A 26,371-nucleotide genomic window follows, 5' to 3' on the forward strand; every position below is an offset into this window, starting at 1 on the left:
CTTTATCCACACACTATTTACTGGGATTGATAATGCCTAGTATGTTTCAACCAAGCTTACCTGGTGTTTTTTCATCAGACTTTGCACAGTGTTAAGATTCTGGCCCAATTCAGTTGATGTGGCCAAGGGCTGTTTCTCTTTTATCCATGACTCCTCGTCCTCTACATCACGATAGAACTGATACAACAACAATGCTTCTTCTAAGTTGATTTTCCTTGCATGCAGTGGTTCCCATAAACCAGCATACCTAATCAAGTAAACCATTTATGAGTATGAAACTAGAGAGAATTATGGATGGACGAGGAATTCTCAGAAAATGTACAATGCTAATGAGTTCTATGTTCTGTTATGCTTTTTATCAATCCAAGCCTAGTAGCAACTATGCTGTCACATGACTAGTTTTTATCTTACCTATCTGCCAAAGCATTACTTCGTACAGCCATTTCGTCAGCAAGGAAATGATTATGATCGATGTAAGCTCGCGATAAAGACTGAACTTCATCAATTTTCGGTTGATGGTTAGCTACTTGTGTTTCAAGGTGCTAAAAGGGAATGATATGAGTGATTATTATGTTTATTTTACTGTGAAAGTATGTATTTGTTTACTGTCAACATGTTTACATCCATCAATTCATAAACAGACTTGAGATGAAAATAGAGCAAATCACGTAAATGCAAATAATTTTAGCATAGCAACATGAATCACACAGAATGTATTTTTTCAATCAGTTAGTATCTGTCAACATTAAAATTATGACTGAAAGCATGACAAATTTAACTGATATGCAATTAAAATCATACGGACTTTCATTTCTTGCCGATCAATAAGATCAATGTAACCTCACTCACGAAGTCACTCAATTCAAGTATTTCTATTCACCTGGTGTTTCTTGAGTAAGTTGTTAGCACTTGTGAGATCTTTCCCCAAGTCTGTTGACGCCATCTGAATTTCCACATCGTCTATCCACCTATCTAAATCATCGACAGTACGGTTGAATATCAAAGCCTAAAAAAACAATTAACAAGATTAATAACAATATACATTTCCTGTACTTGGTGACTGATACTCAAGTCAATAGTGTTGTTGTTAGGATTTATTACTGGTACATTGCAAACTGTAAATAACTAATAATATTATTCTTTTTGTTACAGTTATTAACAATGACAAACATAACTGAGCATTATAATTCTGTTCAGACTGACTCGCTGTATAACAATATTTTAATATATAGGAAACATCTTGGTATATACAATGCACACAATTTTGATTAAAATTAGCAAAAACAATTTTCTGGCAAAAATAATCAAAGAAAGCTTAGAAAGAACTCCCATGTGCTGAGAGTATTGGAGACACATTAAATATAATTCGAAATTACTTAGCTGAAAACTAATTATGCAAATCAGAAAATTAATATGACCAGATTTGAGTGTAAAACTAATGAGGTCTGCGCAATGTAACAGAAAATCTATGTCTCCAAGTTTAATTGAAATGTGATTAGAACCAAAAAATTATGAATTATTATGCTTATTAGGGAATTAATATGAACAGATTTTTACCCCAAACTAATTAGGTTTGTACATTGTCCTAGAGCATCTTTGTACTAAGTTTCATTGAAATGCAATAATTAGTACCGTGAAAACTCCAAAATTTCGACCCCTCTAAAAATTCGATTGGCTATTTATTTGCCGGGTTTCGGTGTTTTATTTACCTCCAAATTTTCGACTCCACTAAAAATTGCCGACTCATTCTTATTCGAAAATTGCGACCAGTTTTAGTTTTCCCCCAAACGAAAAAAAAAACCCGATGTGAGCGTTCAAACGGGACCTTCCTCGAAGGCATGAATCCGGGTTTCTGATTGACTGAGAGATTTTTATTTTATTGGTAACGAAAATATATTCTAAATAAACGAAGTTTCAAATAAATACGAACACAAAAATCTCGGCATGCTGCGTTTCTGAATTGTTGATTATTACTGTACTCAGTAGTGATTATAATAATGTACACAAAATAAATTTGTTGAATGGTTATGAAATACAAATAAAAGTCAACTAAGTTTCATCGTAAGCGAATGATTCCGGTCTCGTATAAACGTTTGATGCTGTAGGATATCCGCCATGTTCTCTTAGGTCAAATAGGTCAAATCGCTAATTAACCAATCAAAAAGCTGGATGATGCCAACGTGTTCAAATTACCATAGCTTATTTAAATATGTTAATGTTATTGAACGCAATGCGAAGAGATTGATGTTGTAGTACGATATTTTGGCTTGGATTTTGATGCGAAAACGGCATGATTTTTTTTTAAATAAAAAAATTAGTTGTTTTTAAAAAATAAACTGGTCATCTGAAGAATAATTTAACATTGTTCACAGTGATAACAGCTCATTCTCGAAAGGAAGCTTACCCGCTCACGCTAGTCACGATAAAAATCATACACGTGTACTCTTGAATAGACAGACGTCAATGACTACGGTAAAACTTAGACTCTATTTTAGCCGGCAGGATTGATTGAAATGTCCGAAAAATGACGCCAAAATACACCTTAAAAGTCCCATTTTATTTTCTTAAATCCCATTTTATTTTTTAATCCAAGGGCGAATTTACGGCAGAATTTGGTCCCTCAAATAAGGGACACGTGAGCTTTGATTCTAACCGGATACATTGCACTGGGTCGGGGAGATAGTTTGCTAAACTTCCATGTATCTTTTGTCCAATGGGTACCTGTACTTCGAACATTCGCAAGTTTTCCTAGGTAGTGCGAGACAGCTTTGTCTTTTGACCTATTAGTTTTGTGCTGACCTCTTCTGCGCGTCTTGATGTTTTGTTTTGCTTGTCATAATACTCACTGATTGATGACTTTGTTTAGATTTTGAGTTACAACTCGGCCACGACTCTAAAAACATGTCACATTTCTAACGCCAATTATTTAAAACCGGTCGAAATTTTGGAGTTTTTACGGTACTTTAGATATCAGTGTGAAAGCTTAAAATTGGTTAATTAATAACCCACAATTATTCAGGTCTGTCTATTGTCCTACAGCATCCATGTACATTCATTGATATGTGATGTATAGTACCTGAGATATCAGTGTGAAAGTTGGTTAATTATGCAAATTAGGTGATTAATATGCAAAAATATTTACCGGAAACTAATTGGGTCTGCATAATTCTAGATTCATTGAAATGTAAATGATTAGTACTTTAGATATCAGTAGAAAAGCTGAAAATTAATTATGCAAATTAGGTAATTAATATGCACAATTATTTACCCTAAAACTAATCAGGTCTCTGCATAGTCCTAAAGGATCTATGTACCAAGTTTCATTGAAATGCGATGATTAGTACTTGAGATACCCATGGAAAAGCTGAAAATTAACTAATTAAGCAAATTAGGTGATTAATATGCACAAATATTTATCGAAAACAATCAATCTCTGCATAGTCCTTGAGTATGTAAGTACCAAGTTTCATTGAAATGTAATGCTAACTACTTATATCAAATGCTGAAAATTAATTAATTATGCAAATTAGGTAATTAATATGTACTGATATTACCATAAAAACTATCAGGTCTGTGCAGTGTCGTATGACATCTATGTACCAAGTTTCATTTGAAATGTGATGATTAGTACTTGAGATATCAGTGGAAAAACCGAAAATTGACTAATCATTATGCAAATTAGGTAATTAGTATCCACGGATTATTACCAAAAACTAATCAAAACCTAGCATTAGTTCAGAGCATCTATGTACCAAGTTTCATCAAAATCCAATGAGTGGTTGTTTAGATATCAGTGGAACAGTCATGGAACCACTAAAAAATAGCTAATTATCATGTAAATTAGGTAATTAATATGCACGGATTTTTACCAAAAATTAATCAAATCTGCGCATATGTTCAGAGCATCTATGTACCAAGTTTCATCAAAATCCAATGAGTGGTTCTTTAGATATCAGTGGAACAGTCATAGAACAGCTAAAAATTAGCTAATTATCATGCAAATTAGGTAATTAACGAGCATGGATTTTTACCAAAACCTAATCAAATCTGCGCATTGGCCCAGAGCATCTATGCACCAAGTTTCATCAAAAACCGATGTATGGTTCTTGAGATAGCAGTGGAACAGTCGGACACACATACACACATACACACACACATACACACATACACACATACACACATACAGACACACTAACTGCAAAGACTCCCATTTTGTGCTTCGCACATGGGAGTCAAAAACTGTACATGTCAATTCCACCTTGAAAGCGAAAAGGTCGTACCTGGTATGCATCTTGCAACTTTTCACGCTTGTCAGTTGACTTATCGACTAATTGCTCCCACGAGGATTCTAAATCACTAAGTCGTAACTGGATTTCCTCAGTAGCAAAATGGTCAGTTGCAATCAACTGTGCTCCCTCCTGTTAAAACGAAAAAAAAAGACAATGTAATGACATCACGACTTACTGATGACAATGATAGCGACAATGATAACCAATTTTTAATTTTTATCTCAATACATGTGACAGGATGGAAATGCTTACCTCACCAACACTTTCCAATCTTCCCTTATTGGCGGTCAATTCAGCTTCAAACGCCACATGTTTCTGAAGTTTGCCCTGTAAATTGGTTGGATCTTTATAATTCTCATCAGCGGCAATCTGTAATTTCTCCAAAATCCAGCCTGTCACTTCGTACATGTTCATTAGGAATTGCTGTAACTGGCGAGACTCCTCCAGTCTCCGCCTTCTCATAGAGGATAACTCAAATAATTTATCTCGTCTGTGAAAAAAAAAAAAAAATACAACAAGATGGACTGTGATATTATGCTGAATAACCAGAATAATAAATTATGGAATGACATAACAGCCCGGAAGTTGTCATAGCACCATTACAATGCTGTGAATGGTTGATTAACTTTGATCTTCACAATAATATAATATTAAACTTGATATTTATAATCGTATTCGTAATTTTTTCAACCATGCGGGATCAGCAAGTACCTGTCCAATACAGCCATACATCTTCGATTGACGGCATCTGAATCATAATGACCAGCCTGTGATAACTCTCTGGCAAACGTCTGCAACTCGTCAATCTTCTCGACTTGGGTGTCCAGAGTTTTTTCAAAACCGTCGTGTTTCCTTATAAGAGTGTCCACTGCGGCCAACGATTCCTATCAAAGAAATAAGACATTGGATTGTTATCCTAACACCTCAGGTAATTCAAAATTGAATCTCATCACATGCTGTAATAAGAATGCTATATTTGGAAATATAATGCTACAAAAGTATTTATCAGTACTTACTCCTACATCATCATTATTAAGGAAAGCTTCTTTTGTGCCGAGCCAGGCCTCAGCTTGTTCTACATACTCATTAAATACCTGTTGTAGGAGACAAAAAAATATGCATCAATATAATATTGCATTGTGGGTAGTCTATCATTCATCAATAGTGAAATTCCTGCATAATTTAGAATACTCACCATAAGGTCGTAACATTGCGCTAGTAATTGTTTTTGTTCATCCCATGTTTGATGTAGATTCTGTCTAGCTTCTGATAGATGGTGTAGTGTCTGTTTCACGTCGTCCACAGCATAGTGGTTTGAATTTATCAAATTCTCACCAAACTCTGAGACATATTTGAAAGATGCATCTCTGCTATCTATCTCAACCTGCGAAGACAAATCAATCATCTCAATATAAATGACAGCATATCAAAGAATAGCCTAAGGTTAAAGGTTAAAGAGGGTAGGCCACTATTTAAAATATAAGGAGGTCAAGCTACATCCTACAAGTCAGTTTTTCTCCATACGGTTGTTTAATTGAAGAAACCCCATTCTACAAATTACATTTACTGTATTGTGATTTACAGTGCTATCTAGTGGTAAAATAAATAAAACAAAGGTAGGTGAAAAAACTTCAAACCTTTCATTTATTCATATAAGGTTAAAAGGTTAGTATATCGTATTACCCCGGGCACACGCCCCTCCCTGGGCAAGCGCCCACCCCGTTTTCACAAAAGTTACATGTTGGGGACATCCTCGGTTAAACGCCCAGGGTGATTTTTAGCCAAGAACGGGGTCAACAATAAAGTTTTATTTGTCAAAAACGAACGCGTTCGATTTATTTAAATAGCGTGTTTGTTACGGGTAGTTCTCTTTTTGGAGTGTGTGGTGGCCCTGAAAAGGGCCGCTTTGTTTGTGTTTTTACGTAAAAACTCATTGGAACTTAACGACGTAAGATGAACCACGCAGCATGTGGCGCACACATTCTGCTTTCTCTTCATTCACGATGAATCCAATATTGCAATATTGCAACGATCCATACCTTGGTGAGTGGTTTGAAGCACTTAGCCTTGGTTTCAAAACGTAGTATTTCGCTGACTGTGAATCCATAACGGGAGCTAGCACTTTTGAGACATCACGTCGTAAACTTGCTACTTTCTTTCCATCCTTCATCACAGCTATGGCATTACGGTCATGTGCATTATTTTTCTGTCGTTGAAGAAAAAACATTTTGCCGACCTCAAGTCCATCACGATAACCATAATGAGGCATGCCGACGATGGGAACTTGTTGCATCATCGTTATTTTTGTAATTTTGTCACGTGTGTGGGTGCGTGAATAAATCATGTTAATGAGGTCGACCAGAGTTTATTTTCAGTCTGTTTTTTATGTATCGCCATTTGGATATGTTTATGTATTCACAATAGTTTGTAAACATTTCACATCAGTAATAAAAGGTTTATTTGTTTCATAACCCTGTCTGCTATTCTTCAGTAATTACAATGCGATGTATCAATACGTGCGTAAACAAAATTATGCTAATGAGGTCATCGCCATCTTGGATTACAAGCGGTAGTTTTTCCCGGCCGTTTCGACTTGCATGCACTGATCACGGTTACTAAAAAAGTAACCGTGCATTGATTACAATACTTACCATACTTTGTAGCCAATTTCAGTGAGTAATACAACTTCATTCGCTGACATAAAACAAGTTTTATTCTTGAAATTCGACCCCGTGTCTTAGTGTTCCCACAGTTCTTGACCGAGTGCTCACGTTTATTGAAACCTCGCATAAATCAAGAAATAAGTACGTGTACAAAGTGTACGAAAGCATTCCTTTATTTGACCTTATCATACGATCACAAAAACAACTTTTTAAAATCTTTTTTGGGGTGGTCCTCGGGTAAGCGCCCACCCCCATTTTTTCCCAATTTTGTATGTTCAGGCCCCTGGGCGCGTGCCCGAGGTAATACGGTACTTGAACATTTTGTAAAAACACAGCCATACCTTTCTCTCTTTATGTAATTCCACCATATTTTCAGCTTCAGTTGTTCCCTTGGCTAAATCAGCTGATGTCATCTTGGTGATCATATCGTTCACCCAAGAAATCTGTTGATAAAATAAGAATTTTGTTAGCTATTACAGTTGGTCCTCAACCATGCCACAAACCATGCATACAAGCATCTATGTATCACTGAACAATGTAATCTGAATCTGATTCACACATCAAAGCAAAAGAACTCACCAAATCTCGATTTTCTTTGTAGAATTTCTGTAAATTGTACGAATCGCCAAGTTTGTTTTTGCGGGCACGCGCTTGTTCGTTTAGTTTCTGCCAATTCTCCTGCAGTTCGTATTGCTTTGCTTGAATCGCCAACGCATTCTGTGGGTACTTTTTTTTCAACTTCTCAGAAGTTTTGTCCAAGTCCTTTAAAAGAAACACACAATACAAGATTACAGTACAAGAGGGATGCACGATTCAGATTTTTTAGAAACAGTACGTCTCATATACGTAGTACCAAAACCGCCATAATTAGTAGTAATGATGACGTGTGTTCATTACCTTCATTTTATGCGCAATAGCAATCATATCTCTCTCAGTGTCGTCATGTTTCCTTTGTAATGCTTCAACTCCAGGAAGATCTCTGCCATAATCGTCACTAGATACTGCCAGGAACTATTAATAGATTCGTATAATTATAACGATGTACTACAACAATATAATATAAACAAATCTGATGACTCTCAGCAAGTTATGATTCTGGGGAAACATAATGACAACTTAATGACAATTTAAGCAACCTAAACCGATATAGCAAATACAAAGCTTGTCCACAAAGTTGAAGAAAGTAATAGAAAATAAAAATAAAATAAACTTTACTGTAATGATTATACCTTTTCGTTAATTCTGTCATTGGTTTCATCAATATCTCTATTGAATGAGTGGATTTCTTGAGCCCCTGCCAGTCTTGCCCTATAATCCTGGAGGCCATTTTGGATTTTATGCCATCTGAAAGAAATTTTGAAAGTAATGTCAATTTACTAATGTATGTATCTTTTTTGTATTTCTGAGTTATATTTTTTACAAATTTCATGCTGGATTTATATGCAATTTATTTTTGCCATTTTCATTGGTTTGATTAAAGGTGGTTAGGGATAGCACCATTGAATTATGGAATATGCTCAGTAACATACCTATCATTGATATCATCTCTCTTCTGTTCTACAAGATCAGCCTCAGTACTTTTATCTTTGACAAGTTTATCAGCGAGTTCATTCACCAACAGAATTCTTGACTCGTCCACCGTCATACTCTGTACATAGATATATATATATAAAAAAAAAGGAGTTATCAGTGAAATAGTCACCCAAGTCAAGTAAAACAGTGTTTATCATGATGTATTCTCTCCATCAGCTGATAGTGCACATTAAAACAATACTTACAGTTCCAAAATCATCTAACTTCTTTTGTAGTTCCATGCAATGTTCGTAATCACGTCCAAGTTCACCGGCAGCAATCATCATTTCCTATAAAACCAAACATATGTTAAAAGAACACTGATCACCTAAAAACCCGAACCATGCTTTTGTCCACTTTTTAAAAATTAAAAATGCTGAGAAGAAGTAATTATTTAATGGATGGCCAGTGAGAATAAACAAACACAAATTCCCAAGAAAGAAGGGAATGTACGGTATAATGCCAGAACCATATGAGAGAATCACATGACTAAACCACATGCCATGGCAATTCGACTTTGGGTACCGTATTTCCTCTATTAGAGCATTAAAAACGGCGATGTATTTAGGGGTTTGTGATTCAGCACTTCTAGATGAGTAGAGGGAAAAAGGCAATTTACAGTGATCAGACCAGTTTTGATCCAACCAACAAATCCAAAGAGATGTGTAAATTATGTCATTTTGAAAGGATTTGCAATTTAATACAAGACTATAAAACAACATGCATTCAATTGAAAGTGTGTTTCTAATAGTGGAAATGCGGTATTTACTTATACAATTACAAATGAACTGAGTTGAAGATTCATTCACTGTCTTATTGTAAGATGTAAATACCAGGAGATCATCAACAAAACAAACCAAACCAAATAAACATGATAACAAACAACCTGTATTCTGAACCCAAATCACCACAAAATTTATGATTACATTAAACAGGCTATGAAAATCATGTAAATGAATTCCTGTAGAAACCACTGATTGTTGTCCCAGTCAAGATGCATTATAAAATATTGTTGCAAAGCAGCACGGTCGTCACCGTCTGAACCCACCTGATTTGCATAAGTACGAACAGCGTATAATGGCAAGACCTGATAGACGAATTACGTGTACATAATAAGGTGAGTACGATATACCCCCAGATTGAACGTGTATACAAAACATCTCGTATTGAATAAGGCGACAGCATTCTAGATCATTAAATATCAATATTCAAAATACAGTTAACCCAACGTATCGGTGAAAACACCAATTCTAATATGGCAAAGCATCTTTTAGCTGATCACATTGAAGTTCATGATTAAACAAGAAACATAGAAACTGAAACATTACTGTGTTACTGTCAGAACTTGACAAAAACTTTTACTTTTAACAAATTCATAAGAACATTTACCGATACAAAAACAGAAGAAAGCCTGCATCCAAACAAACAAACAAGACCCACCATACATATGCATCAGTGACCCAATAATAATGATCACAACCAAGAAAAGGAATAAAAAAACAATATTTTGAAAACGTCACCAGGATTTTAAATTAACCACAGTTTCCAATGTTTATACAAAGAGACTGAAAAAAGCATTGTGTTGTACAGACACCATCTCAAAAACAAACATCCATGCACCCAGATCAAAAACTTAATAAACATATAAAGATAAAAATATAAAGAAAATTCATTAGCAATCCCGTTTATAAGTTTCTGAAATGCATAACCACTAAGAAGAATCCTTGAATAATTCAGAAGAGAATTACAAGTCGTACCTTTTCTCTCATCCATGTCTCTACGATATCAACTTGCCGGTTATATTCTAAGATATCTTTAGCTTCCTCAAGGAAGCGTCCGCGACTGCTTGATGCTTCAACTAACTCATTCCAATGTTTTAGTAATTCCTGCACTCGTTCCTTGATATCAACGGAATGTTCATGCTTCTTGGCAATAAGCACATCGCCATTCTGAAAAAAAAAACATGGATGATATCAAGATGGAAACAGGGCCTTGACACTAAGGGTAGTCCCATAGCCAAGGACAAGTAAAATTGCCATTCAGATAACTGAATGGTAACTTGTATATGTATATATACACAAAACAGACAGATGCAGAGGATTTAATTTGATAAAAGTGACTGCAACTCTTGCTAAAAAGTGGGATGGTGACATGTCTTTTTTTTTCTTTTTCTTCTGGACATCTTTTATTTGTCCATTTTAATATTTTAACCAGAATTGAGTTGTGTTGAGACTCCCTTGTATTACTTTGTACAATGTACTAAAGCTTGTATTCGTAATATTATTGTAGAAACTCCTTCCAGCAGAGTTAATGATTGGTCTAAACCTCACCTGTTTGATTTCTTTGATTTTGGTTTGATTGGCGATGATTTCCGCTTCCAAAGCCTGATGTCTTTGTAGTCGCTTCATCTTTTCCTGAATGTCAGTCACGTCCTTGTATGACTGGTCACCAGCTATTTTCAATTTCTCATCAATCCACGCTTTCATCTGCACAAGATATAACAAAGGATCTACGATTTAGAACATGACACCCAATGTAGTAAAACATGCTATATTTCTAGGTGGTAGCATGAATATCAAGATTTATAAAATGCAACAAAGTATACCTCTGCAACATCATCATTGAAATGAGCATACAGTTTAGAATCTTCCAACTTCTGCTTTCTTCTGGCGCTGTCATTTTTGATTTTTCTCCTCCTGAAATATGTAAAAATACACAGAGTTAGATAAAGATGTCTTCCTGCATGGAGGATATGTATGGAAATGTAATGACATAGTGCATAGAGATAAAGAACACTAAACCTATCAAATGAATCTATCACAGTTTTTATGAAACCAACTGTAGTTTACATACACCTTGCAAAGACTGATATATAGTTGAGTTGTAAGCTAAATAAACACATTGTTATTGGCAAAATATGTTGGGGAAAAGATATACATGCCACAAGACCACTAATCAACTTCTGGTTCGTAACTGGAGATGAATTGGTGAAAACAACTCATAAATGTTATGAATTGTTTGTTAATAACTATGCTACAGGTACCAGCTGATTAAGCTCAGCAAATAGTGTGGATATGACAGATTAATTCATAATGAATTTTTGTGCCACAAATGTAAATGGTCAGTGTTTCTGTTACCTGTCTTTGACTTCTGCAAGTCTTTCCTCGATAGCCGGTGACTGGGAGTGATTCTCAGCAATTAACGTATGGGCAAAGTCTTCAAGAGTAGCCAACTAGAAATAAACAACACAAATATTACATTACAAATATTATTATAACAGTAATCAGAGAATTAGTGATTACAGAGCAAATTCTATGGTGATCCACTACTCACCGGTGACAGCACACAGAACCAACTGTTTTCCATATTCCAAACCTGAATGCAGTGAGCTTGGCAATGAGAGTATGTACTCTTTTTTTCACTGCTGAGTTGGCAACCGACCACAGGAGTTGAACCTGCAATACCTTTTAAGCTAGACGGACATGCTAACCACACATCTATCAATCGAGGACAAGACCTACCTTCTCATCTTGTGTGACTAATAACTTCTCAAAAGCTTCATGTTTCTTCTGGAGAGCATCAACCTGATCTACTGCATTACCAAAGTCACTACTTGCCAAGTACACCTATGAAAACAGAACATAAATACATCTTAACACATTGCTTTCAGACAATGTTATATTCCATTCATTTCAGCTATCCATAGATTGAATTAAATCAATCCTAGAAATACTAGATATTAATGAATTTGAAGCATAAAAATGCCGCCATTCATCTATCTGGAATCAAATCGTTAAATGAATAGATGTGCTAATCCCAAGATATATCATGTATTGTGTGAAGTTTAAATGTGAACGGTCAAGGCATGTCGAGATGCAGAGACTATAATATACTGATTGATATTATAACCAAGTTTAAGATTGGATAAAAATTGTTATCTTGGATGCAATTAATGACACTGATAATGACATCGACAAAAAATGGTGACCATTATACTTTGCGACCAATATAGGACATAAATTGGTTGAGTAAGTATAGACACAAAAAAATGTTAACAACAATGACGACAAGGACAGACATAGCAACCACAATCTTAGGCAAGGTAAAAATGTGAATATATATTTTTATTATTTGTTTGATAAGAATATACCTCTTGTTGACTGCTGAGTGTGTCTAACTGTTTAGCATCTCTCATAAATACTTGGTAGTCGTACATTTGATCCAGATCGTCTTTCTTCTTCTGCCAGTTAGCGTGTAACTGTTCACGTTCATGTAACACTGCATCCAACTTCTCCTTCACCTGATGGATACAAGTGAATAGCGACAGTGTGATTCAGAAGAAGTATCAGTTGGTGTCCAAACGATATGAAACAGTAAATGTGAAAAACCCAACACAATACATAAATGGTACACACACCTCATCGGTGGCATAGTGATCTTGATCAACAAGCATTTCCCCAGCTTGAGCCACGCCTGCAAAAGTGTCCTCTCTTGCATCGATTTCCGCTTTTAACTGATCATGTTGGTTTATGAGAGCAGTAACGCTGGCTACGTCCCGGACTGGCTCTTCAGTCAGCATGTCTCGATTTACCTCACTGATCCAAGCTATCAAATCTCGGCTCTGAAACGCAAACATTTAGGAAATGATAGAGAAAATGGTTGGAAAGACTATCAATCACGATCCAAGTCATATCTGCAAATGACAATATGAACAATACTAACAGTAGCGAGGAATTTCTGGAAATCCAGAGATGAGTTCAGCATGTCCTTTCGTTGGGATGTTTTATCCTGGAGTTCATTCCAGTTGGCAACAACAGCTTCTTGTTGCTCAGCAATCTGGTCAGCAGTTTCCCCGGGGAATGCCTGTTGTAATCTGGCAGAGTCATCCAGAAGTACTTGCAACTTTAGTTAAATGAACAGAAAAAAAACACACATTTAAAACAAATTTTGCATGGTCATGGTTTCAAAACAGATACCATATCTGATGAAGGTTTTAGACTAAGCTCAAATTATCACAAAACATAAACATGATTGAATTTACAATGAAAACATTTCACACAATCCCAAGACAACAAGGTTGTATCTTACCTGTCCTTCCAGGGCTACAAGGTCATTTTCATAGGCTTCATGTTTACGAATCAGCTCCTGCACTGTATTCAAATCTCTACCAAGATCCTCAGGTAGAGCTGCTTCTTTTTCCTAAAACATAGCAAAATTATTGTGAGCTTTTTCAGATCAAATCATTTGTAAACCAACAATTTGTTCACAACTAAATTACACAAAAGATATCAAGGTTTTAAAACCTGATGAAACTATTTTAAAAATTGGGCATAACTCTGCTAACATCTCTGTTAAATAGATGGTTTTCACCAGGAATTTCTACAAGAATTTAAGAGAGTAAATCAGCAACATCCATTTTGAATGAATGGATCTCACTAGAAACCACTGTTGACCTACCTGAATTCGAGAGAGTGCATCGGCAACATCTCTGTTAAAGCGATGAATTTCACCAGCACCACGTAGACCCTCATCTCGGTCTCCAATCTGTGCAAGCAGGTTCTGATAATCAGCCCTGGAAAAAAATAAGAAATGATGTTAATGTTTTGGTTTTCTACAGCCTGTCAGTATGGAAATCATTAAGCATGAATCATATATGGCCAGTATTTGAAATGTACATATATGTATCTTAAAAGCCAATGCAATATATCCTCTTATGGTTGTTCACACTGTAGTTGAATAGTACCCACTGTGGTTATCGTATTGTCTGGGTCAATACGTAATTAATTTAGTTGATTGCAGTATGTATTTTTTGAGAACCAGTACAACACATACATATCAAATAATCGTTTTTTTTCTTCAAAAAAGTACTGCATAACAAATATCCTAAAATTAGGACATCAGATTTTGGAGACTTACTTTAAAGCTTCTTGTTTGTCAGCAATAGCTTGTGATTCTGGATGCTTATCTTCCAGTAGTTGTCGCGCCAACTCCTCACACTGCGCATACCTCTCCGATCCGGCATCAACTCTCCTTTTGAAATCATCAAACTTTTGTTCTAGCATCTTGAAATATATAAAGCAGGTTTTACATACATGGATTACATGAAGATTTTATCATTTTGTTATTCATATGAGATGCACACTTGGGAGAAATCAGATTTAAGTACCTGTAAATGTTCATAATCTTGTCCGTAATCCTCTGATGATGCTAACTGTTGTTGATCGGCAATCCATTTAGCGAGATCATCACTCTCTCTCATATATTCATGAAATCTTTTCGAGTCATCCAGCTTATCTCTTCTGGCGGCTGCAGCCTTGGATAAATCACCGAGCTGGCTTTGCAGAATTTCCTACATACCAGATATAAAATGATATGGAATCAAATGGTTTTTATACTCACCAACAGCAATGATTTTAGCTTCAAAGCACCTTCAATTCAACATTTTCCTTAATTCTATTATTCTGATACACGCTTAGCTTCTCTGAGTGTCAAATCAGAGTTTCTAGTTGATTTACAGACATAACACGCTAGACCATACAGAATCTTCTAAAATACCATGCAACTTAAACACATGTGTTTCCAATAGAAGAAATATGGTCTACAGCTTTATATAGGAATGAAGAGTGTCAAGCAAATAAAAAGTTACTTTCTGCATGCACTCACCTGTCTTTTTGCAATGTCTTTGGAATCAGGATTTCCTTCTTCTATCATTTTTTGTGCCTCTGCGTTCAAATCACTAACTATTTTATAATAGTTATCAATGTCATGTTCTAACGCCTGTATAATAAACACAAACAATTTTATTAGGTATTAGCACGGAGAACTGGAAGTAAAGGGACATGAAACTGATTTAACTTAGTCTAAAGAAGATTTTATATTTGAATGTAGATGTCATTTTCCAACAGTAAAGATTATTCATGCCAAAACACAATGTACTGTCTATGGTTGCCTATGACTTGTCGCTTGAAAACAAGTTTGGAAGTAAAAGTCATCCATACCTTATGCTTTGTAAGGGCTTTCTCTGCAGCATCTTCATCTTTACCATAATCTGCATTTTTGGCAAGGTTGGCTTTCTCCGCTATCCACGCTTCAACCTCATTGGCTTGAGAAAAGTACTGCAAAGAGAAATTTACATTTGTTGGCAATTCTGTAAATGGTTACTAAAATTTGATTATACAACACTTGGTTGCACTGAGAACCTGATTATGGTAATCTGCTGACAATAACAAGCAGATCTAAACATTTAACTTACTTTTTGTGCCTGCAACGATTGATCTAAATTCTGTTTGCGTTCATTGGCTAGATCAAAGAGGCTATCCCATGCGTCTGATAGGTCATTACACTGTTGCTGTATGTCTTCTTTTGCAAAATGATCAGCGTCAACTAACGACTGGCCACAAGCTAAAACTTTATCAATGTTTGGTTGATGACCTGTTAATTCCATCTCTAATTTCTGGAAAACAGAATAAAATGAATTAGTTATGCAATTTGAGCTGAGTTTGGGGACATGTGGTATTTTGCAATTCTAGGGCAATAAAATCAAGAAATAGTAGCAGTATGTACCCCGGGCAGTAGTGAAAAACGCAGAAAACAATCTTGTGTATGTGATCTCTATTTTAAAATGTTATCAAGGAAAATTCAAACACAAATTCAAACAGGAAGTCGAAACAAAAACCAATGTTCAGAAACACTGAAATGTTCATTACACATTTCCCACATTTCATGCAAATGCAGACTATACATATCACATCACAGAATAGGCGAAGGATCCCAACAAAGTTCTATGAATGCTTTCAAGATGCAACTTTTTTAACAAAATAAAGTTTGTGTAGCAAAGCTCCATACCTGATGTTTTTTGTTCAGTTGTTGGGCTGCATGTAAAGTCTTCCCATAGTCAGTAGACGAGGCATATGGTATGTGTTCTTTTACCCACTGGTTTTCAGCATCAATATCATGGTAGAATTGTTGTAATTTCAACGAATCTTCTAACTGTGCCTTACGTTTAGCGGCCGGATCTTTCAAATTGTCATACCTATCAATACAAACCCAGTGCAATATTAGTCTCAGCTATAGAGCCGCATTAGTGTATGTTATTGCAATGGACAATCCATAAAACACACATGTTCATTTTTCAACTAAAGTAACCTTCAGTGTATAACAAGACAAATCCTATAATTTATTTACAGACTTTTTGAGCTGTACTATGCCAGCTGATCTCAAGGGCGATAGAATATATTGAGCTAATACATTTGAGAAAGGGTTATTAAAGATTATGCAACCTTTACAACAATGTATAGTGATATGTGATAAAGATCTCATGAAGTCAGTTTATACATCAACATATCCCTGTCAACTGTTGAAAGATTGTTATCGAGCTTTTAATGTGCAGCACATATTACAACATAGTGAGATTACCTGGCAGAGAGATCCGCGGCATTGGCAAGAATGCGGTCAGCGTCAAAGTGTCCTTCATCAGCTAAGGTATGTGCCTGTGAATTCAAATTATCTATCTTTTCTTTCTCAATGGCCATGTCTCCTTCAAGTAACTACAAAATTAATATATAAAACCAAAAATTAGAATAGTCTGATCATCTTAATAAAGTTATTCAGAAATAAGCCTTGACTTCAGCAGAGAACTGTGAACTCCACAAGGGCAGACATACCTGGTGTTTCTTGAGTAAATTTTTCACGCTTCTCAGATCATGGCCCACGTCTTCTGAGGCTAACAACGCTTCAAGCTGAGCGAGACTCAGTCCTGTGTCTTCTAATAATTTATTCAGCAGGTCTTGCTGAGTAGCTTGTGTCAGCTTCTCTGTCTTATCAGATGAATGGCCATAGAGGGCAGCCCAGTTTTTGTTCAAATCGTCCAAACGTGCCTGGACATCATCAGAGGCATAGTTGCCATCATCAATCAGTTGATGACCTTCCTGTAACCGTGAAGTGATGGAGATAATTACACATTAAAATGAAATTAAACTTTGCTGAAAAATTTGATTGTGATTCACATGTTAACACACAACAATATGATGTCTGTGTTACATGAATAATATCATGTTGTCATGGTAAATGTCAGTCAGTCATGCATTATCTTCTTATCTTGCACTGGATTTAAATATGAAATATTTCTAGTGCTTTGTTTTAAGGAACTGACACTTTGATAGTCACATACAAATATTGATTTCAGCAATGTCTATTACTGGCCAATCTCATAAGCATACCATAGAACCCGAGACAAAGTACATCACTTCACCGCACACCATACCTGGTTAAGCTTCTCCATTCTATCTTTATTAGCTACGAGATCAATTTCGAATGCTTGGTGTTTCTTCAGCTGACTTTGCAAGTTTGAAAGATCTTTGAAAGAGTCATCCATGGCAAACTGCTGCTTTTCGTCTACCCATTCTGCCAACTAGAAAACAAAAATATTGACATTAACTCCAAAATATGGCTCAGTGTACATGTGCTATTATTCAACAAATTATTGGCACCAACCTCGTCTGCATCTCTACAGAATTCTTGATATCCCTCCGACTGTTTCAACATATCATGTCTATGTTTACTTTTGTCTTTCACTTTCTGTCTTCGATTTAAGACTTCTTCAGTTCTATTCTGAATGCTGTTGAGAAAAGAAAAAAACAATATACTATATCAGAGGGCATAGAAAGTGTCCGGTGCATGTAAACCATGTTTTTCACAAACACATACATACAGTGCATGACATATTGGTTGATTTACAACATATGCCTTTATTGAAGAGGAATGAACACTCGAAAATTGTATCCTTTAAATTCCATCAATAAATTGATGATTTTATTGTCATGTCATAATTTTGACTAATTATGTCCACGTATGTCATAAAATTTGCTATTTCATTGAATCCCTGCATTATCATCATTAAATGTCATCTACCAAACATCTATCATCACAAGTCTACTTGGCAAAAAAAAAAAAAATTAGTGAAACATCACAAAATATTGAAAGTGTTGTAGATGGAAATTTGTGACAAAATCAAACAGAAAATCAGACACAACAAGCAATCCACAAATAGGGTATGCAGTCAATAAAATCAAATAAATTTCCAAGAAACCAATTCTTTGTCGTGCATTGCAAACCTTGTCACTGACAGTTTGAGTTAAGAGATTACATTGCATACGTACTGTGGAGTTGCATAGTGATTTGCTAAGATCAGCTTTTTAGACATATCACTCAAAGAATTGAGTCTTTCATCTTGTACAGCTAATGTGTTTTCAAAATCTTCATGTCTTTTAAGGAGTCCCTCCACACCTTCCACAGTATCCTGTAAGATCAAACAGATAACATCTCAACTGCTCCCAGTGGTGATATAACTTTAATCTTTTCACCATGAGTTTTCACTTTTCATCCAATGTCACCAAGGAAAATCATTGGATAAGAAGAAATAATTGCACCATAGAAACCAGTGAAAAAATGTAAATTTGGATGAATTTTCTATGACATTTCGACCTATAGTTTCTTCAAAAATTCCTAAGTAGTCTCAGTTTTTGTTTCATTTTTGGTTTCCTAATGGCATTAAACCGGCATTTGCTATTAAATATTTGGTATAAAACTGTTACATTTAACTGTGCATAAGATGCTTATTCTGACAATAAGATGCATTAGATTACCCCAAGATCATTGTACTCGAGGAATGCTTCGTGACCGCTTGTAATGGCATCTATGTGGTCAGCCTCTCGGTTGAATTGCTGTTGATAATAGAAATTAAAACATTTACTAAATTAAATTAATTATTCAATGATACAGATAACACTTAATGATTATAACATATATATATGAATTTTGTAATATTTTTTCACAAAATGTAGTAGTCGATATATACGACTTACCGCAAGATCCAGACAGTCGTGTAACTTCTGGTTCCTACGATTCCAAGCAGCTTCTATTTCTCGTTTGTCGTCTATGAGTTTGTTCATCTTATGCCTGACAGTGGCAGACTCGGGTGACACTTGTAAAACACGATGACCCAAGTCCATCAAATCTTTAAAACTAAATTGAGAAAACCAGTTCAGAGAGATATTGATATTTCTTGCTACAAGATATTATTGTTATTTTCTATTGTATTTATAGAAATGTTTTCTCGTCCCATTTCTAGACAAGCTCCAGTGAGGCTAACAATTATAGAATGGACACTATACATCACAGCAGAGCGGATTACAGCAGATGTTTTTATTCTGCTGCACATATCCAAAACAAGCAGCCTCTAGGCCGAGATAGCTCCCCTGTTAACAATTCACATTTCAATTACAAAATTGAAGATATCATCACAAAATGAACAAATCTGAGGGAGGTCCACCTGAGGTACCTTATATGTAAAATATCAGAGCAATGTGACTTCCGGTTTTCAACAAGAAAATTACAACCAAAAATTACAAAAATATTCACCAATATTAGAGAATTATAGATATCATCACGAAATAAACAAATCTACAAGAGGTCTACCCAAGGTACATGTACATATACATCAAGTATCAAAGCAATCAGGCTTGTAGTTTTCAAGTAGAAGTCGACAAAGTCGAAAGCGGAGCTAAAAATTTTGCCATGACTTACTTGTCATTATGTGCATTGATATCAGCTCGTAAATCTTGATGTTGTTGGATAAGTCCCTCAGTTCCCAGCACATCTCTTGCTAACTCTGTATTAGCTAATTCTAGCATTGTATCGTTACACCATGATTGCTAAAATAAATAAAAAACAAACCAACATTATTTATAACAGCTTTTAAAATTGTCATTTCAATTTGAGCTATAAAGTTCTGTACATCGATTGCAGTTGCATCATTTTTTTTTTCACTCGCATTTATTTTAAGAAAATAAGGGGGTGGGGGCAGTAAAATTCCTGTACTTACAAGGTCTTTAGCATCAGCATGGAATTTACTAATATCGTAGGCTGCGTCTAGTTTGGCCTTTCTAGTGGCTACTTTGTCTTGTAAAGCATCCCACAATGCATTGATTTCTGTCTGCTTCTTAGAAATCACTTCAGTTTCACGGGGATATGATGTACGCACACTGAAATCAAAGTCAAGTCACATGTTATGTACCTTACATGTACACTAACCCTAAGCTGAATAGTTTTGACCTCCTATCACCCATTTATGAATCACAGATGCAGTATGTATGTTACCGGTAAAATGTCACATTTGTCAAGCAGCACATTTCAATTTTATACACACAATTGACGATACAGAGCCCCAACAGAAAACTGGACAGTCGAATCTTGCAAATTATAATATAGTTTCTATTGACATAGCATTCAAACCATCATGTCACTGTACATAGCTCAGTATATGGCAGTAAAAATGGCGTTGTTTTTGTGTGAACCATTCTTTGCATAGCGCACATACAACAAAAACATACAATTATAAATAGAACTGTCATTTATAGATAAGTGAAAATTGGTTGTAAGGTCATGTGTTACACAAATTGTTGTGAACTTGCATCATGGTGTCTCAGTTAGGAAAACGACCAAGATACACAATTTTCTCACAAAATATGACAGCTGTACACATAATATCCTAAGATCCAACTGATACACACAACTCATTCCTGTCTGCAGTGTCCGTACATGGTACAAGCCACAAAATACTCATTCCTGCTAGATCAATTCATAATTTATTATGCCAGTAGTGAAATGATATTAACTTACGCCTTAGCCAGCATTCCTAGTTTATTTAGTTTATGTTCTACAGGTGCCAGTTCTCTCTCCAGGTTCCGATGCTTCCTCATGAGTGCATCCACAGCACTCTGGTCTTTGACAAGCGTTATATCGTCATTTGTACACAGGGCATCAGACTTCTCCATAATCCAGTCTTTTGTCTCATCCCAAGTTTGATTGTAAAGCTCAATACTGTAATAATTTGATATATAGAAAGATAAATACATTATTTTATTAATAAACTGTCCACAAGAATTCACTCTTTATTTTTTTTTCAAGAATGCCTGATAAATATAGATTTTGACACATCATCAACTTCTTCATTTTTTAAAAAATATGTACCAATGATATTTTTTTTTGGAGGAAAAAAAAATGACTGAAAAAATAAACCTTTTCGGAACTATTTCTAAAGGAATCAAAATATAAATAGTATTTATAAGAATTTTGTAATACCTGTATCAAAATTACATCTAATATTTACACCTTTATGTAACCAAATGACATTTTGAGATGCAATGAGAACATTTGATGAAAACAATAGTAAATGATCCTGAAGACACCATTTCAATTATAGTGATAATTTGTGAGAAAAATAGCTCAGTGACCATATACTTTAATCTGGGTTTTGGTAAATCTGATCGTTTGTTTTAATGGTAGCCAACTACCTATTATTTATTAAATATTAAAGCAATCTACTTCATGATTCAGTATGTAACTTCTCAAATATATTAACTTACCAGGAAAACAAATTACCAGAAATTGTTTTCTGTAAATTATCTACTAATTATACAAAACACAAAAAATCATAAATAATTCATATAAACTGAATGAAATCCAACACTACTACAAATAAGCAAGGCAGTACATTTGAGATTACAGACTTACATGGATTACAGACTTACCCAGAAACACCTTCCATCAGTCGCTCTTTATCCTCTCGGAGCTGGTTTAATTTATCCCACCTTTCCTGTACAACCTTCTGTCGATCTCTCACAGCTTGTTGTTGACTGTGTCCAGTCTCTACAAACTCATTGGCCATCTTATTGATCTTATCCATACGAGGGGCGTTGGCAGCAATGTCAGTCAGCAAGTATTCAAACTTTCTCTTCATTGTCTCCATGTTCTCAGTGAAAGATTCATCCTTTCTCAATGCTTTTTCCTGAAATCAAGGCATTGGATTTTCTTACGACATTCAGAGATAGCATGTCTTAAACGAGTTAAGTTAAATAGTTAACTACTTTTATTGTAAAGTCTAGCAAATTTTAAACCAATCAACGGTATTTTGCATCTCATGCTTCCAAAACAATAAAATTCTTCGTTTATTTTTATCATGCAAGCCAAGGATAATAGGTGCATAAAGGACCACCATGTCATCAGTCATAAAGCGTCAGAAGGGTCAGGTAAGAAAGAAAATTGCAAAGCAAAAATTTTAAAAGGCTTAGTTTTGTGAAGAAAACATACAGCCAAATCAACGTCAGTTTTGCAAAAACTCAGTTCATGGGAAAGTTTAAACTAGTTTATAATAAAGTATGAAGTAAAATATCCATGCAACATGCGGTTAATCTTGAATAAATAAAGATGAAATATACGGTTACAATATCATCATCTGACAATTGCTCTTATAGCGAGCAAATGGAACAGACTATAATGATGGAAAATCAAAGTACTAATGTTCCGTCACCAACTTAAATAAAGCACCAGTGTCATTGGATGAGTTTTGAGGTGCACTGTTCTTAAATTTTGGGATTTCTGGGATGCATAAGATGGGTATGCTATTACAGGATATACCATTGACCACAAATGGAGAATTGAATGTAATTGGCTGATACTGTTGTTGAATTACCTTCATTTTGATAGCAACACCTAAGATTTGCTAAAAACAACATAAATACACAGATTAATGGTTATTTCCAAAAACGACCGAGTGATGCGTTCATTTATTGCCACTTTTCTACGCTACCTACGAAATTTATGGTATTATGGGACCACACAACAATAGTTTTGTCTTTACAGGGATTTTGTCTGATATTTTGATGCCGCTGGATGGGTCACATGGTAGCAGGAACACGCGTCTTTGTCTAGTAGAAGAAAAGTTCATGCAAAGGCTTCGGTAAAGATTATAATAGTCTGAAAGTTGACACGTATTGTGCCACTAAAGTATGTTCATTTTGTCACTCAGAATATAGTTAAGAAACTCTGTTCAAAATGACTAAAATGTTTATAGTAAAAATCTACCAAGCATTATGATGACAATTTTAGCACAAAACAAAGAGAAATTCTGAGTACATCATTTCAGTTACCCAGAATGCATTATAATATGCGCATGAAGATATAAAAAGCAAAGCTTTCCATTGTTGAGATGTTCCCAATCTGAGAATATCCAGAGTTGAAATATAGATCTTTCCTATCATACCTTCTCCTTCATCCAATCTTCAAAGTCGTCACACTCTCGATTGAAAGAATACAATGTGATGGCGTCCTCGATGTAACGATGTCTGGCCTGACCTAATTTACATAATCTCTGATATGTAGTGTTAATGCTCTTCTGCCTCAGCTCCACATTTTCCTTATCAAAATGAGCGGCTTTCTCTCTGCGGACTGAATAATTAAAAGTAATAAGTGTATGGAATGGAATATACACCAACTTAACACCAATATTTCATTGTACAGCCCACCCCTTCCACTACATGTACAATGTAGTTAGAATGGGAAAGGAAGTTTATCAATTCTAACATTTTTATATTAACTTACAACTCTGAGTTCTTCCAAGTCCAGCGCCAGGCTTCTTTTTTTTCACCAGCATCTGTTTGGTTTTTGTTTTCTTTACTTTCACCTTTTCTGGAATTGTCACCTTTCTTTGGACCTTTCTTTTTATAACTCTGGGTTCCATTTCTTTAACGTAATTGGCTGGCACAAAACCTTCTTGCCCAGTAGCTCTTTTCACGTTCCACCAGTCTCTGTTTGTCTTGGCCACCAGTAACATAATCTGAGAAGTGAAAAGAAGATAGATCCATTGTAGGAGATCAGTATACTATACTTCGTATAACAGCAAGATACATCAAAAGTTTTCACGTTCATGACAGAACTTTGGATTGAGAAGACGCTCGGGATGCCTCACCTCTCCTTTAGCTATATCCATACCCTGGCCTTTATACGGGTACATGGCCTTCACCTGGGGATATTTCTTCTCTTCAACAAAATCTTTGAGAACTTCTCTATTAACTACCGTTAATTCTTCCACTTCATAAGGAACATCAACCAGCTCTGTGACATAATCATCTTCGTCTTTGGTCGGCGACATCGGCGTCTGTGGAGAAACGAGGCGAGTTAAGATCAAGACAAGGCTTTGATTTGAGGAAACTGTCTGGATGATATTGTTAAGCAGACTCACATTGTTGATGTCTGTGATCATCATTTGCTGTGCTTGCTCTTTCAGTCGTTTGATATCCCCTTCATAGGCACGAATCTCTTCCTCCAGCCTCTCATGTTTAGATAAGATAAGCTTAGCGCCCTCTATGTTGTTTCCATAATCATCACTGCAAACAAGAGGCATCTTTTCCCTCATCCAAGATTCAGCCTCGTTGGCATCGGTATAATACTAAATACAGTAGATAGATATAGTTAGTCGGTTGTTTCTTATTAAGCAGGCCATCCTCAATACAGATCTGGTAGACGGTTGGTTTCTTATTTTCAAGGCATACTCAGTGTGTGACAAAATATACAGCGCCCTCTATAGACCAAAATGAAGATCTGGCAGCGTAACTGACATTTTTTCAATCATGACGAGAATTGAATACTAATAAACCACTATAATTTCCGAAGGGACAAATGAATGATAAATCTGTGATTATCAAGTCATTGATAAGAGCAATATTCACTTGCAGTGTGAATTTCTTAGGAAAAGAATGCTAAAGACAGTTAGAAACTTTTGTAAAAATTTAGCAAACACAACCATCATCATACATATTGTCAAATTTTGAAAAAACAGTTCGCAACACTTCAAATGTGGAAACTATTTTCATTTACTGAACCTGAATATCAGCCAAAACAATCATTTTTGCAGTACCTGATGAGCTTGAAGTGCGTCTTCAAGTCTGTATCTTCTTTTTTCACTATATTCCTTAAGTTTACTCCATTTTTCTTTAAGACTGTCGATACGTAGCTGAATGTCATTTTTTGCATAGTGGTCAGAATCTCTTAACTCAATCCCAGTGGCAAACACGGCATTGCAAATCCTCTCTCTTGAAATCATTTCTGCTTCTAAAGCCTGAAAACAATCATAAATATTTTTCTCAAGATATCAATAACAATACACAGATTACCGTACAACTAGAGATATATGTAAATGTATTTCACCCATGTCAATTTTAATGTTGTTAATCTGGTATAGTAACCATGGTGAAGGCAAAGCTCCAGGATCTTCATACGTATTACATGTAGAATACCTCATACTAGAACCCTTGACCTCAATTAAGGTCTACATAAAAAATATAAAAATACATTTCAGGTACTATGACAACAATTTTGATAATTGTTTTCAGTTTTCCAATTTCAGTGGCAAATTTCAGAAATTATTTCACTGACTAAAAAATGTCATTGTTGCCATAGAGGGCGTACTTTCATCCCAAAGAAGGTTTGCTGCTAATACACAAAATGTCACTAATGCCATAGAGGGCGTACTTTCATCCCTAAGAGGGTTTGCTGCTAATACACTTTCCACAAGGCACACTAAATAATTTTTGTTTGCACCAAAGATTACAATGTATTGGCATACAATACACTGGTGCAACTTCAACAAATACTGTATTTGTGTTTACTGTACTGGTATATGTATACTGAATCATAGAAATTATACTTATTTTGACACATTTCATCAATTATGTACAGTAGAATACTTTATTTTCGCTATTTTCACTGAAGGAATGGTTCAGTGAAAATAAAATCCAGTGAATATACCTGTTTTCCTATATTTTACATTCAACTCGTCAAAAGTCAGTGAAATTAAATTCCATGAAAAACACACAAAAAGTCTTTTCAGCAAAAATGAAATCCTGCTAAAATAAAGTATTTTACAATATACCAAGTACATGGGCTATTAATATATATACTATTATTACCAACTGCAATTATTACGTATTCTTATACAATTCACAAAAGATT

At 35.3% G+C, this 26,371-nt stretch overlaps 1 protein-coding gene across 1 annotated transcript in view; it reads right to left on the minus strand.

Moving 5' to 3' along the window:
- The window catches only part of LOC100377364 (spectrin beta chain, non-erythrocytic 5-like), a 73,266-nt gene that overhangs the window by 14,291 nt on the left and 32,604 nt on the right, over nucleotides 1-26,371 (minus strand). The window contains exons 18-64 of the mRNA XM_085493453.1: nucleotides 25,278-25,478; nucleotides 24,603-24,809; nucleotides 24,330-24,518; nucleotides 23,963-24,197; nucleotides 23,625-23,809; nucleotides 23,055-23,084; nucleotides 22,114-22,370; nucleotides 21,203-21,403; nucleotides 20,406-20,565; nucleotides 20,108-20,235; nucleotides 19,387-19,546; nucleotides 19,168-19,245; nucleotides 18,682-18,821; nucleotides 18,017-18,140; nucleotides 17,787-17,933; nucleotides 17,188-17,451; nucleotides 16,940-17,070; nucleotides 16,370-16,556; nucleotides 15,777-15,977; nucleotides 15,523-15,639; nucleotides 15,188-15,301; nucleotides 14,691-14,873; nucleotides 14,441-14,586; nucleotides 13,982-14,096; nucleotides 13,613-13,723; nucleotides 13,247-13,426; nucleotides 12,942-13,145; nucleotides 12,675-12,824; nucleotides 12,046-12,150; nucleotides 11,662-11,756; nucleotides 11,130-11,220; nucleotides 10,855-11,010; nucleotides 10,282-10,473; nucleotides 8,731-8,814; nucleotides 8,482-8,600; nucleotides 8,182-8,296; nucleotides 7,850-7,963; nucleotides 7,532-7,714; nucleotides 7,294-7,395; nucleotides 5,485-5,673; nucleotides 5,306-5,383; nucleotides 5,001-5,173; nucleotides 4,542-4,779; nucleotides 4,281-4,418; nucleotides 881-1,006; nucleotides 412-542; nucleotides 61-247 (exon numbers count right to left, since the gene is read on the minus strand). Of these exons, the coding sequence (XP_085349579.1) occupies nucleotides 61-247; nucleotides 412-542; nucleotides 881-1,006; nucleotides 4,281-4,418; nucleotides 4,542-4,779; nucleotides 5,001-5,173; nucleotides 5,306-5,383; nucleotides 5,485-5,673; nucleotides 7,294-7,395; nucleotides 7,532-7,714; nucleotides 7,850-7,963; nucleotides 8,182-8,296; nucleotides 8,482-8,600; nucleotides 8,731-8,814; nucleotides 10,282-10,473; nucleotides 10,855-11,010; nucleotides 11,130-11,220; nucleotides 11,662-11,756; nucleotides 12,046-12,150; nucleotides 12,675-12,824; nucleotides 12,942-13,145; nucleotides 13,247-13,426; nucleotides 13,613-13,723; nucleotides 13,982-14,096; nucleotides 14,441-14,586; nucleotides 14,691-14,873; nucleotides 15,188-15,301; nucleotides 15,523-15,639; nucleotides 15,777-15,977; nucleotides 16,370-16,556; nucleotides 16,940-17,070; nucleotides 17,188-17,451; nucleotides 17,787-17,933; nucleotides 18,017-18,140; nucleotides 18,682-18,821; nucleotides 19,168-19,245; nucleotides 19,387-19,546; nucleotides 20,108-20,235; nucleotides 20,406-20,565; nucleotides 21,203-21,403; nucleotides 22,114-22,370; nucleotides 23,055-23,084; nucleotides 23,625-23,809; nucleotides 23,963-24,197; nucleotides 24,330-24,518; nucleotides 24,603-24,809; nucleotides 25,278-25,478 (7,161 nt within the window). The remainder of the gene's footprint in view (nucleotides 1-60; nucleotides 248-411; nucleotides 543-880; nucleotides 1,007-4,280; nucleotides 4,419-4,541; nucleotides 4,780-5,000; nucleotides 5,174-5,305; nucleotides 5,384-5,484; nucleotides 5,674-7,293; nucleotides 7,396-7,531; nucleotides 7,715-7,849; nucleotides 7,964-8,181; nucleotides 8,297-8,481; nucleotides 8,601-8,730; nucleotides 8,815-10,281; nucleotides 10,474-10,854; nucleotides 11,011-11,129; nucleotides 11,221-11,661; nucleotides 11,757-12,045; nucleotides 12,151-12,674; nucleotides 12,825-12,941; nucleotides 13,146-13,246; nucleotides 13,427-13,612; nucleotides 13,724-13,981; nucleotides 14,097-14,440; nucleotides 14,587-14,690; nucleotides 14,874-15,187; nucleotides 15,302-15,522; nucleotides 15,640-15,776; nucleotides 15,978-16,369; nucleotides 16,557-16,939; nucleotides 17,071-17,187; nucleotides 17,452-17,786; nucleotides 17,934-18,016; nucleotides 18,141-18,681; nucleotides 18,822-19,167; nucleotides 19,246-19,386; nucleotides 19,547-20,107; nucleotides 20,236-20,405; nucleotides 20,566-21,202; nucleotides 21,404-22,113; nucleotides 22,371-23,054; nucleotides 23,085-23,624; nucleotides 23,810-23,962; nucleotides 24,198-24,329; nucleotides 24,519-24,602; nucleotides 24,810-25,277; nucleotides 25,479-26,371) is intronic.

The sequence above is a fragment of the Saccoglossus kowalevskii genome, chromosome 2, assembly GCF_978046115.1.
Source record: "Saccoglossus kowalevskii chromosome 2, keSacKowa6.1, whole genome shotgun sequence".
Lineage (NCBI taxonomy): Eukaryota > Metazoa > Hemichordata > Enteropneusta > Harrimaniidae > Saccoglossus > Saccoglossus kowalevskii.